At 44.5% G+C, this 14,771-nt stretch overlaps 1 protein-coding gene across 1 annotated transcript; it reads left to right on the forward strand.

Moving 5' to 3' along the window:
• Positions 1-277: 277 nt before the first annotated feature.
• LOC140905901 (myb/SANT-like DNA-binding domain-containing protein 2) lies at positions 278-13,620 on the forward strand. The gene is made up of 3 exons (XM_073329398.2): positions 278-927; positions 1,516-1,603; positions 13,527-13,620. Exons 1-3 carry the CDS (start codon positions 345-347, stop codon positions 13,618-13,620), a joined length of 765 nt encoding a protein of 254 aa, XP_073185499.2. The 5' UTR covers positions 278-344.
• The last annotated feature ends 1,151 nt before the right edge of the window (positions 13,621-14,771 follow it).

Genomic DNA, 14,771 nt, shown 5'->3' on the forward strand with positions numbered 1-14,771 from the left:
ACTAGGACTTTAGGTCGAATTTAGCAGCGTTAAATCGATGTAAACCTGCACCCGTCCACACAATGAAGCCCTTTATTTCGACTTAAAGGGCTCTTAAAATCGATTTCCTTACTCCACCCCTGACAAGTGGATTAGCGCTTAAATCGACGTTGCCGGCTCGAATTTGGGGTACTGTGGACACAATTCGATGGTATTGGCCTCCGGGAGCTATCCCAGAGTGCTCCATTATAACCGCTCTGGACAGCACTCTCAACTCAGATGCACTGGCCAGGTAGACAGGAAAAGAACCGCGAACTTTTGAATCTCATTTCCTGTTTGGCCAGCGTGGCAAGCTGCAGGTGACCATGCAGAGCTCATCAGCACAGGTGACCATGATGGAGTCCCAGAATCGCAAAAGAGCTCCAGCATGGACCGAACGGGAGGTACGGGATCTGATCGCTGTTTGGGGAGAGGAATCCGTGCTATCAGAACTCCGTTCCAGTTTTCGAAATGCCAAAACCTTTGTCAAAATCTCCCAGGGCATGAAGGACAGAGGCCATAACAGGGACCCGAAGCAGTGCCGCGTGAAACTGAAGGAGCTGAGGCAAGCCTACCAGAAAACCAGAGAGGCGAACAGCCGCTCTGGGTCAGAGCCCCAAACATGCCACTTCTATGATGAGCTGCATGCCATTTTAGGGGGTTCAGCCACCACTACCCCAGCCATGTTGTTTGACTCCTTCAATGGAGATGGAGGCAATACGGAAGCAGGTTTTGGGGACGAAGCAGATGATGATGAGGAGGAGGTTGTAGATAGCTCACAGCAAGCAAGCGGAGAAACCGGTTTTCCCGACAGCCAGGAACTGTTTCTCACCCTAGACCTGGAGCCAGTACCCCCCGAACCCACCCAAGGCTGCCTCCTGGACCCAGCAGGCGGAGAAGGGACCTCTGGTGAGTGTACCTTTTAAAACACTATACATGGTTTAAAAGCAAGCATGTGAAAGGATTACTTTGCCCTGGCATTTGCGGTTCTCCTAGATGTAGTCCTAAAGCCTTTGCAAAAGGTTTCTGGGGAGGGCAGCCTTATTGCGTCCTTCATGGTAGGACACTTTACCACTCCAGGCCAGTAACACGTACTCGGGAATCATGGTAGAACAAAGCATTGCAGGGTATGTTTGCTGGCATTCAAACAACATCCGTTCTTTATCTCTCTGTGTTATCCTCAGGAGAGTGAGATATAATTCATGGTCACCTGGTTGAAATAGAGTGCTTTTCTTCAGGGGACACTCAGAGGAGCCCATTCCTGCTGGGCTGTTTGCCTGTGGCTAAACAGAAATGTTCCCCGCTGTTAGCCACAGGGAGGGGGGAAGGTTGAAGGGGTAGTCACGCGGTGGGAGGAGGCAAAATGCGACCTTGTAACGAAAGCACATGTGCTATGTATGTAATGTTAACAGCAAGGTTTACCCTGAAAGAGTGTAGCCACTGTTTTATAAAATGTGTCTTTTTAAATACCGCTGTCCCTTTTTTTTTCTCCACCAGCTGCATGTGTTTCAATGATCACAGGATCTTCTCCTTCCCAGAGGCTAGTGAAGCTTAGAAAGAAAAAAAAATGCACTCGCGATGAAATGTTCTCCGAGCTCATGCTGTCCTCCCACACTGACAGAGCACAGACAAATGCGTGGAGGCAAATAATGTCAGAGTGCAGGAAAGCACAAAATGACCAGGAGGAGATGTGGCGGGCTGAAGAGAGTAAGTGGTGGGCTGAAGACAGGGCTGAAGCTCAAATGTGGCGGCAGCGTGATGAGAGGAGGCAGGATTCAATGCTGAGGCTGCTGCAGGACCAAACCAGTATGCTCCAGTGTATGGTTGAGATGCAGCAAAGGCAGCTGGAGCACAGACTGCCACTGCAGTCCCTCTGTAACCAACCACCCTCCTCCCCAAGTTCCATAGCCTCCACACCCAGACGCCCAAGAACGCGGTGGGGGGGCCTCCGGCCAACCAGCCACTCCACCACAGAGGATTGCCCAAAAAAAAGAAGGCTGTCATTCAATAAATTTTAAAGTTGTAAACTTTTAAAGTGCTGTGCTTAAAGTGCTGTGTGGCATTTTCCTTCCCTCCTCCACCACCCCTCCTGGGCTACCTTGGTAGTCATCCCCCTATTTGTGTGATGAATAAAGAATGCATGAATGTGAAGCAACAATGACTTTATTGCCTCTGCAAGCGGTGATTGAAGGGAGGAGGGGCGGGTGGTTAGCTTACAGGGAAGTAGAGTGAACCAAGGGGCGGGGGGTTTCATCAAGGAGAAACAAACAGAACTTTCACACCGTAGCCTGGCCAGTCATGAAACTGGTTTTCAAAGCTTCTCTGATGCGTACCGCGCCCTCCTGTGCTCTTCTAACCGCCCTGGTGTCTGGCTGCGCGTAACCAGCAGCCAGGCGATTTGCCTCAACCTCCCACCCTGCCATAAACGTCTCCCCCTTACTCTCACAGATATTGTGGAGCACACAGCAAGCAGTAATAACAGTGGGAATATTGGTTTCGCTGAGGTCTAAGCGAGTCAGTAAACTGCGCCAGCGCGCCTTTAAACGTCCAAATGCACATTCTACCACCATTCTGCACTTGCTCAGCCTGTAGTTGAACAGCTCCTGACTACGGTCCAGGCTGCCTGTGTACGGCTTCATGAGCCATGGCATTAAGGGGTAGGCTGGGTCCCCAAGGATACATATAGGCATTTCAACATCCCCAACAGTTATTTTCTGGTCTGGGAATAAAGTCCCTTCCTGCAGCTTTTGAAACAGACCAGAGTTCCTGAAGATGCGAGCATCATGCACCTTTCCCGGCCATCCCACGTTGATGTTGGTGAAACGTCCCTTGTGATCCACCAGAGCTTGCAGCACTATTGAAAAGTACCCCTTGCGGTTTATGTACTCGGCGGCTTGGTGCTCCGGTACCAAGATAGGGATATGGGTTCCGTCTATAGCCCCACCACAGTTAGGGAATCCCATTGCAGCAAAGCCATCCACTATGACCTGCACATTTCCCAGGGTCACTACCCTTGATATCAGCAGATCTTTGATTGCGTGGGCTACTTGCATCACAGCAGCCCCCACAGTAGATTTGCCCACTCCAAATTGATTCCCAACTGACCGGTAGCTGTCTGGCGTTGCAAGCTTCCACAGGGCTATCGCCACTCGCTTCTCTACTGTGAGGGCTGCTCTCATCTTGGTATTCATGCGCCTCAGGGCCGGGGAAAGCAAGTCACAAAGTTCCATGAAAGTGCCCTTACGCATGCGAAAGTTTCGCAGCCACTGGGAATCGTCCCAGACCTGCAACACTATGCGGTCCCACCAGTCTGTGCTTGTTTCCCGAGTCCAGAATCGGCGTTCCACAGCATGAACCTGCCCCATTAGCACCATGATGCATGCATTGGCAGGGCCCATGCTTTCAGAGAAATCTGTGTCCATGTCCTGATCACTCACGTGACCGTGCTGACGTCGCCTCCTCGCCCGGTATCGCTTTGCCAGGTTCTGGTGCTGCATATACTGCTGGATAATGCGTGTGGTGTTTAATGTGCTCCTAATTGCCAAAGTGAGCTGAGCGGCCTCCATGCTTGCCTTGGTATGGCGTCCACACAGAAAAAAGGCGTGGAACGATTGTCCGCTGTTGCTCTGACAGAGGGAGGGGTGACTGATGACACGGCTTACAGGGTTGGCTTCAGGGAGCTAAAATCAACAAAAGGGGTGTCTTTCCATCAAGGAGTATTTCAGGCAGGACTTCACGGAGGGTTCCAATAAGAAATGGTGCACCTAAGTTATCTTATTCTTCTTATTGGAACAAGGAGGTTAGCCTGGCCTCTGATTGATACATGGCTAGATTTACCTCGCTGCACCTTCTCTGTGAGTGACTGCAGTGTGACCTAGAAGAATGAGTCCCCTAGACAGGGGAGGAGGCAAATGAGTACAAAACAAATCTGGTCTATTTCTTGTTTTGACCCACTCCATCTATCTTTTACATCTTTGGCTGGCAGCAGACGGTGCAGAAGGACTGCATGCCATCCACATCTCATGGCTGCTCGGCAGAAGATGGTACAGTACGACTGCTAGCCATCCTCATCTCTTGCCTGCCTGGCAGAAGATGGTACAATACGACTACTAGCAATCCTCATCTCTTGCCTGCCTGGCAGAAGATGGTACAGTACGACTGCTAGCAGTCCGTATCGCCTGCCCGCTCACCATAAGACGGTTCAATAGGACTGACTGCAAGACTAAAGAGAATGACCTGGTCAAGTCACTCCAAATTTAGTCCCTGTGCCCATGTCTGCCCAGGCACTCCCAGCCGACGTGGCCAGGAGCACCTCGGACACGACGAGGACGACTACCAGTCGTATTGCACCGTCTGCTGCCAGAAGGCAATGGGTTGCTGCTACTGTGCAGCAAAGCCGTACCGCGTCTGCCAGCACCCAGGAGACATAGGGTGACGGTTACCTGAGCAGGCTCCATGCTTGCCGTGGTATGGCGTCTGCACAGGTAACTCAGGAAAAAAGGCGTGAAATGATTGTCTGCCCTTGCTTTCACGGAGGGAGGGAGGGAACGGGGGCCTGACGATACGTACCCAGAACCACCCGCGACAATGTTTTAGCCCCATCAGAGTGCTCCATTGTGACTGCTCTGGACAGCACTCTCAGATGCCCGATTGTTTGCCGTTGCTCTGACGCCGGGAGGGGCGACTGAGGACACGGCTTACAGGGTTGGCTTCAGGGAGCTAAAATCAACAAAGGGGGTGGCTTTAAATCAAGGAGTATTTCAGGCAGGACTTCACGGAGGGTTCCAATAAGAAATGGTGCACCTAACTTATTGTCCTTATTGGAACAAGGAGGTTAGCCTGGCCTCTGATTGATACATGGCTAGATTTACCTCGCTGCACCTTCTCTGTGAGTGACTGCAGTGTGACCTAGAAGAATGAGTCCCCTAGACAGGGGAGGGGGGGAAGCAAATGAGTACAAAACAAATCTGGTCTATTTCTTGTTTTGATCCACTCCATCTATCTTTTACATCTTTGGCTGGCAGCAGACGGTGCAGAAGGACTGCATGCCATCCACATCTCATGGCTGCTCGGCAGAAGATGGTACAGTACGACTGCTAGCAGTCCGTATCGCCTGCCCGCTCACCATAAGACGGTTCAATAGGACTGACTGCAGGACTAAAGAGAATGACCTGGTCAAGTCACTCCAAATTTAGTCCCTGCGCCCATGTCTGCCCAGGCGCTCCCAGCCGACGTGGCCAGGAGCACCTCGGACATGACAATGACGGCTACCAGTCGTACTGTACCGTCTGCTGCCACAAGGCAAGGGGTTGCTGCTACTGTGTAGCAATGCCGTACCGCGTCTGCCAGCACCCAGGAGACATAGGGTGACGGTTACCTGAGCGGGCTCCATGCTTGCCGTGGTATGGCGTCTGCACAGGTAACTCAGGAAAAAAGGCGCGAAACGATTGTCTGCCCTTGCTTTCACGGAGGGAGGGAGGGAACGGGGGCCTGACGATATGTACCCAGAACCACCCGCGACAATGTTTTAGCCCCATCAGGCATTGGGATCTCAACCCAGAATTCCAATGGGCAGCGGAGACTGCGGGAACTGTGGGATAGCTACCCACAGTGCAACGCTCCGGAAGTCGACTCTAGCCTCGGTACTGTGGAAGCGCTCCGCCGAGTTAATGCACTTAATGCACTTAGAGCATTTTCTGTGGGGACACACACACTCGAATATATAAAACCGATTTCTAAAAAAACGACTTCTATAAATTCGACCTTATTCCGTAGTGTAGACATACCCTTAGACAAGTTAGAAGTCTTCAAGTCACCAGAGCCTGATGAAATACAACCTAGAATACTCAAGGAGCTGACTGGGGACATATCTGAGCTATTAGCAATTATCTTCGAAAAGTCATGGAGGAGGGGAGAGATTCCAGAAGACTGGAAAAGGGCAAATATAGTTCCCATTTATAAAACCATTCCCAGAGAGTAGTTATCAGTGGTTCACAGTCATGCTGGCAAGGCATAATGAGTGGAGTCCTGCAGTGATCAGTTCTGGGTCTGGGTCTGTTCAATATCTTCATCAATGATTTAGATAATGGCATACATAGTACACTTATAAAGTTTGCGGATGATACCAAGGTGGGAGGTGTTGCAAGTGCTTTGGAGAATAGGATTAAAATTCAAAATGATCTGGACAAACTGGAGAAATGGTCTGAAGTAAACAGGATGAAATTCAATAAGGACAAATGCAGAGTACTCCATTTAGGAAGGAACAATCAGTTACACACATACAAAATGGGAAATGACTGCCTAGGAAGGAGTACTGCGGAAAGGGATCTGGAGGTCATAGTGGACCAAAAGCTAAATATGTGTCAACAGTGCAATGATGTTGCAAAAAAAGCAAACATCATTCTGGGATGTATTAGCAGGAGTGTTGTAAGTAAGAGATGAGAAGTAATTCTTCTGCTCTACTCCGCTCTGATTAGGCCTCAGCTGGACTATTGTATCCAGTTTTGGGCACCACATTTCAGGAAGGATGTGGACAAATTGGAGAGGGCCCTGAGAAAAGTGACAAAAATGATTAAAGGTCTAGAAAACATGGCCTATGAGGGAAGATTGAAAAAATTGGTTATGTTTAGTCTGGAAAAAACAAGACTGACAGGGGACATGATAACAATTTTCAAGTCCATAAAAGGTTGTTACAAGGAGGAGGAAGAAAAATTGTTTTTCTTAACCTCTGAGTATAGGACAAGAAGCAATGGGCTTAAATTGCAGCAAGGGCAGTTTAGGTTGGACATTAGGAAAAACTTCCTAACTGTCAGGATGGTTAAGCAGTGGAATAAATTGCCTAGGGAGGTTGTGGAACCTCCATCTTTGGAGATTTTTAAGAGCAGGTTAGACAAATACCTGTCGGGAATGTTCTAGATAATTAGTCCTGCCATGAGTGCAGGGACTGGACTACATGACCTCTCGAGGTCTCTCCCAGTTCTATGATTCTATGATTAAACGATATATATTCATATATGTAACATTTTAACAGAACACACATGAAAAAAATATCTATCTAAAGCCACAACATGGTAGTGTTACATTTTAAAAGCATCTGTTTGTATAATTGCTAATTTAGCATTGTGCAGTGATACTTAGCCCAGGGTTATGGTACAGTAGATCAATTAGAAAATGCCTGAAAAATATCCTTGTCATGCTTTGATTACTAAAATACTTAGGGTGAAATCCTGACACCATTGAAGCAAAACTCCCATTGATTTCAATCAGGCCATGATCTCACCTTTAGTACTTAAGATAGGATCAGATTCTTATCTGGCCCTTATGCAGAAACATAGTGGGAAGGAATGAAGAACCAATGCCACTCTCGTGTGCCACTCTTGTAGTTCTGGTTGGGCAGAATCCACTCTACATGCAGAACAGAGTGCAGAGTGTCTTCTCTACTACTTGGAGGGGAGGAGAGGTGACAGGGCCATGACTCCACTCCCTCGGATGCCAGCCAGCAGCATGGAAAATATGCTACCCCCATGAAGACACATAGCAGAGTGCTTGTTCTCCTTGCATGCCAGTTCTAAGAGGAACAAAGCCTCCTAGGGTTCACCCTGTGCAGTGCAGTGCAGCTTAGCACTGCCCCATAGAATAGGCTACACACATTTTGGACAATGAAGCCCATATATTTTTCAAGCCCTGCATGAACAATAATGAATTTAAATTTAATTAGTCTGTGTTCAAAAAATAGGTCTCCCAAAGGAAAACCCCATCTAGACACCTTTTGTAACAGATTTCTTTTTCAATTGTAACCCGAAAATTAAACTGTTTGAGACAATTTGGCCAATAGCTACTGCTCTGTCCCATTGCATCATACACTTGCTTCCCACTGGTAATGACTTGTTCTTTGAATTGCAATTAACCTATTTAAGACCAATTAAGAAACAGATCTCGAATAGGCCTGCAGTATTACAGCTCAATACTCACAGAAGATGACAATGATGTTTTAATTAAATATGGGAGCAAAAGGTCTCAAACTGAAGCTTACGGCTAACCAAGCAGCAGTCATTTGGTTACTGAACAGGCAAGGAGCTTTATGGTCTTCTTACACATGGTTCAGCCTCCATAGCTCTCAAGTTTGCTTAAGGCTAAATAGCTTTCCTAATCTATTACTGCAAAGAAAGAGTTTCCCACCTCCTCCCATCTTCTAAATAGCACTTTGAACAAACTCTGATTTTTTTTTACAAGGCGAGACTATTGCTGATGAACTGATTTAATTTAACCAAATTAACTCTGTTAGTTACATGAAAGATTGAACACTGTTATCTTACGCTAGTATGCAGAGAGTCTCATAAGTACAAAATGCACATCACGGGCCAATTACATATGAAAAACGCCTTACATTAGGAGAGCTGGTTAATATTTCTGAATTATTAAGTCTGACAGTATAATCATGCTTTATTGTTGTTTGGTCTATTGATACCAGATGTTTAATGCACAGTAAAATGTGACAGTGTAATAGGAAGCATTTTAAGGTAATGCAGTTCTCCAACATGAAGAAACCACTTGAGCTAATTTAAAAAAAATGAAAAAAGCAGATGCTAGAACTTGAAGTGGATTTCTTTGAAGAGAAAAAAAAAGAACCTGTGGCTCTTCACTGTCTCTTGCTTTTCCTCTCTCGAATGCAGACAATAATCTTATTGCAGCACCCAGCTTGAACCATGAGGTCTGGACAAAGCAATCAGTCCCACCATAACCTATTAATATTGCTTGACTGGCTGGCTGTGACCACTTTTAGTATAACAGTCACCCCTTTCCTAGTAGAGCAGATTATTCTACCTCTGACTTTTATTCAGCTCATGACAACCCAAGGGCTGAATTAAGAAATTAAATTTTAGCTCTCTTTGATGCAGAGTAAAGGACTCTAATTAGGTCATCAGGCTGTCCAAGAGCATTGGCTTTTAATTCAAATGCACCAACAAGCTACTTGGTTCGGCTTGGATCATAATAAGCCTTTGTTAACCATTGTAAATGTGTATCTATTAAAGAGCACCGTGGAATAGTACAAATCCACATATCTGATTAAATGTTCTTTAAATATTCTTGGTATGATATGGAAAAAGTGACTTTAGGGGAAAAATGCACATCAGAGCCAATTACGCATGGAATGCCACTGATGATTATGAGAGCTGATTAATATTTCTAAACTATTAAGCCTGACAATATAATCATGCTTCCACCCTTTCCTCGTTTCTTCTGTTGGCACAAGATGTTTAAAGCCAAATAAAATGAGATTGTAATTAATGGTTAGAAAACACAAAAGTAGATACTATAGTTTTGTGTTGCTATTAAGATGTTATCGTGTGGTTTGTAAAACTAAACAGATGTTCTTTTTAGGAATTTTCATTTGATGTGCCAGGAATTCCCCTTGGGAAATGTGTGTTTGGGGGACTTTTCCATGACAGAGGTGATGAGTTTATTTCTAGAATAATAAAATGAGTCTTTTAGTTAGTCAGCAATGTTATTTACACACAATAGGAGATAGGAAACTGTGTATCAACAACAGCCCGCCAATGTTTACTGTGATTGCAAAAGACCTTAGTTCATAATACTGCCTCTTCAAAGCACTTTACAAACATTAGTCTTCATAGTACAATATTCCTGCAATGGAGGAAATATTTCCCTTATTTTACACATGAAGAAACTGTGAAGATACAGTGACAAACTGAAGGCCCAGCAGTGAGTTAGTAGCACAGTCAGGATTAGAATTTAGGAGTCATGACTTCAAATCATATGCTTAGCTTGCTAGATCACACTGTCTATGTAGAAACCATCCAAAAATATTCATTACATTCAAAAATAGAAATTTAACATACAGAAATAATTTTGGAAGGCTATTATTTAAAAGGAGGAAGGGGAACCCTTCCACTTATCCCTTACATCAGTGTTTCCCAAACTTGGGATGCCAGTTGTTCAGGGAAAGTCCCTGGCGGGCCGGGCCAGTTTGTTTACCTGCCACGTCCGCAGATTCGGCCGATCGCAGCTCCCACTGGCTGCGGTTCGCCTGTCCAGGCCAATGGGGGCAGTGGGAAATGGCAGCCGGTACATCCCTTGGCCCGCACCGCTTCCCACAGCCCCCATTGGCCTGCAGCCACGAACCACGGCTAGTGGGAGCCAAGATCAGCCGAACCTGTGGATGCGGCAGGTAAACAAACCGGCCTGGCCCGCTTCAGGCTTTCCCTGAACAAGCGGGGTCCCAAGTTTGGGAAACATTGCCTTACATAAATCTAGCCCACTAGCTCTTTTTAAATATAAATAGTTTTCCTAGTCTGTTATTGTACAATCTGCTATTTTTTAAACAGCTGTTTTGTAGACAGCTGTTTCATTCTTCAAACAACTGAGAACTGGTCTCTTGAATGTAGTAAGCAAATAGAGGACATTTTTGGGTTAGAATTGTTATTGCTCTTCTAAGTGTACTAACCTGTGAACACTGGGATGGGGCCTGGGTGGATGTATCCTAAATATCCTAAATTCATATTTTTTGTCAATCCACATAGTCTTTTTGGAGAACAGGATCATTCCCATGTTGCCATCCCCAAGTGTTCAAAAATCATGAGCCAGGCCCTCCCAAAATCATAACACTGTCTTAAAAGCATGAGATTTAAAACATAATAAATGTTGAGTCTTTTTATTTGCCTTCTGTTTTTTTAGACCTTAGGGCGCACTTTTTTCTGCAACTTAGGCTAAAAACCCATTTTTTTTAAATGGAAACTGAGATTCTCACAGAATTACTTCCCGCCCTATCTGGGCCTTTAAGAAAAACACCAGATATCATGAGGTTTATGATAAAACCGTAAGAGTTGGCAACCTTTTTGTTTTTATATGATGATCCTGCAAGTTGGGTTGCTTCTACCCGTTTCAATCCATGTTGCAAATAACAAGGACTCTCATTTTATTTAAATAGGAAACCACAAGAAATCCTAATGATCCGTCATAGTACTCCACACCGTGTAGAGTCAAGCAAGGAGTTTATTACGCACAGCGCTGGTGGAGTGTCACTTTGCTTATTAGGCTCAGAGACACTGCAAAAATTAATTACAACAGATTATATAGGGCGCTCACTGGGCAGAGAGAAGTGAAGGGGGCGGGTTTCCCAAGCCCCTGGATAGGTTCTAGCAGCAAGACAAGAATAAGCACAATAAGCCAATGGTCTAAAAGATTACATAATGGCTCCGCCCATGGCCCAAATTAACATATTGCTGACACATGAGTAATTACCCCCAAACTATGTCTATTAAAGTGTATAAATTAAATCCTAATTTTGGGGTCCAGGGGAATGAGGTAGCAGCTTTCCCAGTTGACCAACAGGTACATTTCTGGAGATTTAAAGCAAAAAAGCAGTAATTAGTACTTACCAATAACAATTGTTTATCAGTTTACCCTTGCATTTCTGTGGGCTAGGATTGGCATACATTTTCTGAGGGGAGGGTATCATAATTTATGTCAATTATATTAGGCCTCTCCCTTAACTCTGTCTGGGATCTGAGGGGTATTGTACCACTATCTCCTCCCTGCATTAGGGAGTTAACCGTGAGGCCTTTCTCAGCGCTTCATGTGTCTCTAACTCACAATAAGGACTCAAAGTTACATTTGGAGTTATGCTGACTCCACTCACTGACTTGAAACACACAAGATCATCTGTTTACCCCAGCTTTCTCTTAGCTAAGTATTGTTCTTTGTTAGCTAGTCCTCATCCGGGCCTATATGAAAAGTTCTTAGCAGAAACTGTAGTAAAGATTTTACATCCACAGCAAATGGATTTTGGCCCTTTAAAACATTTCTCTAGGAGACGGAAGATTGGAGTCATTCTTGGGATGGATTTTGTGAATCCCAGGTAATAATTTAGGATATCCATTTTTGTTTGCTCCTCTGTGAAAGAATCCCGTATTTTATTTTTTAAAAACAACCTATATATGATAAAATATCACAGACTTTGATGTCTCCACCCATTAACAATACTGGATTGGTAGGATGTCTGAAATATCATTACACTGTGCCTCCATATGGCTGAGATTAAAAATGAATACAACTACAGCACATCTGTCAAAAGTACCTTACTATTTAATGAGAAATCCAAACTCCTAGGGGAAAAAAAAGACTCTTTCCCTTTTTGCAATACAGACTTATTTCTCCTGGCAGACTGGTTAATTGAGTATTGTTCTGATTCAATCATATGACTCCAGGGGTGTCAAAGAATGACTTAAGATGCTCAAAAGGAATGAAAGAAATATTTTGGAGATTCCTATATCTATAATATATCTATTGTAGGAATATAAGTACATCTTAATCCTAAATGGATTTCCAGTTTAAAGTGCAGGGTTACTGAAAATGGAGTTTAACATTCAAGTGAAGAGATTTTTGAAAAATGTAGAATCCCTCTTACGCACTCTCACTCTCTTTTTTTAAGCAAAAAAAACCCCTAATGAACTTTGTGGGTATCAACGGGTTATGCTAGAAATCCCCGGAGGAAGATGGAACACTAAAATTATTTACCACGTGTCCTAAAATAATTCTGCTCTGGGAGGCACACAAATATAAAAAGGCATTCTTCATAACTTCCCTAACCTCAGCTGTACTTTTCAAGGATGTATTGTATGTACTGACTTGATCCTGAGACCAGTCTGGCTTCACAGAGCACTTTGTTCACTCCCCAAAAGATCTGCTGCTTGAGGAGTTTGTGTCAAGATAACTTACCTTGTTTTGCTAGTTATGCCCTGGGAGACTGAACGAACTACTGCTCCCAAGAGATTTCATAAGAGCTGTGGTTTTTTTAAAGTCTGTTTAAAGTCAGGTATTTTTGTTTGTTTCATTGAGCGTGGACTACTTGTGACAGTATTTATCTACATAAGCTTTGGCTCAATAGGCCTGCCTTACCGACCATATGGACATAGAGACGATTCTGATCTCTGTTACAATGGTGTAAATCCAGAGTAAGGCCACTCATGTAAGTAAAGTTACTCCAGATTTACACCAGTGTAACAGATCAGAATCTAGCCCACAGTCTGTTCTAATCCAGTTAGTTTTCCTGTACTTGGAAATCTATTTTGCTGTAAACTAAATATACCAGTATACTGGCTATTTTAAAACGTATAGACAATAGTACAGTTTTTGGTACCTTCTGGTACTGGAGTGTGGAGAGGCACTTTTCATTCTCTGCATAACACTGATTTTGTCTGTTCTCTTTGGCTTAAGTCTTACTGTGTCATCTTCCTGGAAAACTGCCACAAACTTGTCTGGAGAAAATCTTTCATGGAGACTTCTTATTCCGAGAAGGACTGAGCCCCCATAACTCTCACTGCCATCAATGCAGTACTCCATTTGAAGTACTTAGCACATCGAAGGAGCAGACTCAAACTGTAGTACAAAGAGTGGAAATCACAATGTAGGCAGTGCCTACAGGAAATAGGTAGTTCAATTCCAGCCAATATCAAGTAAATCCCTATTTTTAAATATGTATTTCATAGGTACTTTAAAGTATTTAAGAGGTATGATGCAGAACCTGAGTCTAGCAAAAGAAATGGAAAGTGGGTTGAAGCATTAAATATGAAAATGGAGTAAAAGGACAGTTTGTTGGTGGCATAGGAAAAGGCACAAACTTATTGTGGAGCGGAAGAAGCTGCAGTAGTTCAGGTATGAACAAATGCTTTAGCTGGAGAAAGGGGTGGTTTTGAATATGTTGAGGAGAAAACAGCAGAATCTGTATCAGTCTATATGAGCAGGCAGAGAGTGGAGTTAAAGGTATGTCTACAATGCAATTCAAAACTCTCAGCTGGCCTGTGCTGGATGACTGGGGCTTCTTGGGCTGTGGCTCTTTAATTGCAGTGTAGACTTTCAGGCTGGGGTTGCAGCCCTAGCTCTGGGACCATCCCCCCTCACAGGGTCCTAGCCTGAGCCTGGATGTCTACCCTGCAATTACACATTCCTGCAGGCTGAGCCCCGCAAGCCTGAGTTAGCTAGCATGGTACAGCCATGAGTTTTTAATTGCAGTGTAGACATACCCAAAGAGAGTTTTAAGGCCTTGGGAGACAAATAGGATGATGGTGTAATAAACAACAATGGAGAAAGAAAAAGGTGGAGGAGAGGGTTTACGAGGAAAGATGATTAGCTGGATTCTAACCCTCTTCAGCTGGTGGTGAGTCATCCACCATGCTGGGTTGAAAGGTTACTCCAGAGGTAAGAAGCAGGATTGAAGACCAGATGGATATGATGCAGCTGCCCTTTATAGTCTTTTGCCATGCAGCTTGTATTTCCTTTGTTCCAAAAACAAAATCATAGCACAGGCATTGAAAGGGCTTAGAGTTCTCTCCATAGGCATGCCCCTGTCTGTCTTGCTGAGTCATAAGGTGTATCCCTGACGCTTTCAATGGGTTCATTGCACAGTTGATGTCCCTTGACAGGCCATCAAGCAAGCTAGGCAGTGCTAATGCCAATCCGTCTGGGGGTGTCACCCAGATGCAAAGCACAAGTTTGAAATATAGATATACCCTACATATCTATAACTCATAATACAAAGGTGATACAAACAAGATTTTCATACTTGGCAAATTACAACATTTTTGCAGATATCTCACGCTGCATATCTGGCACAACTCTTTGCTATTTTACAATATTGGTATTCACAATATCCTAAAGTGTCCCGCAGATTCCATACAGCATCACAAGGCAATCAGTAAAATCTGTGTCATCTGACAATAAGCAATTGGCAACGT

This window comes from Lepidochelys kempii, chromosome 2 (assembly GCF_965140285.1).
Source record: "Lepidochelys kempii isolate rLepKem1 chromosome 2, rLepKem1.hap1, whole genome shotgun sequence".
NCBI classification, from domain to species: Eukaryota; Metazoa; Chordata; order Testudines; family Cheloniidae; genus Lepidochelys; species Lepidochelys kempii.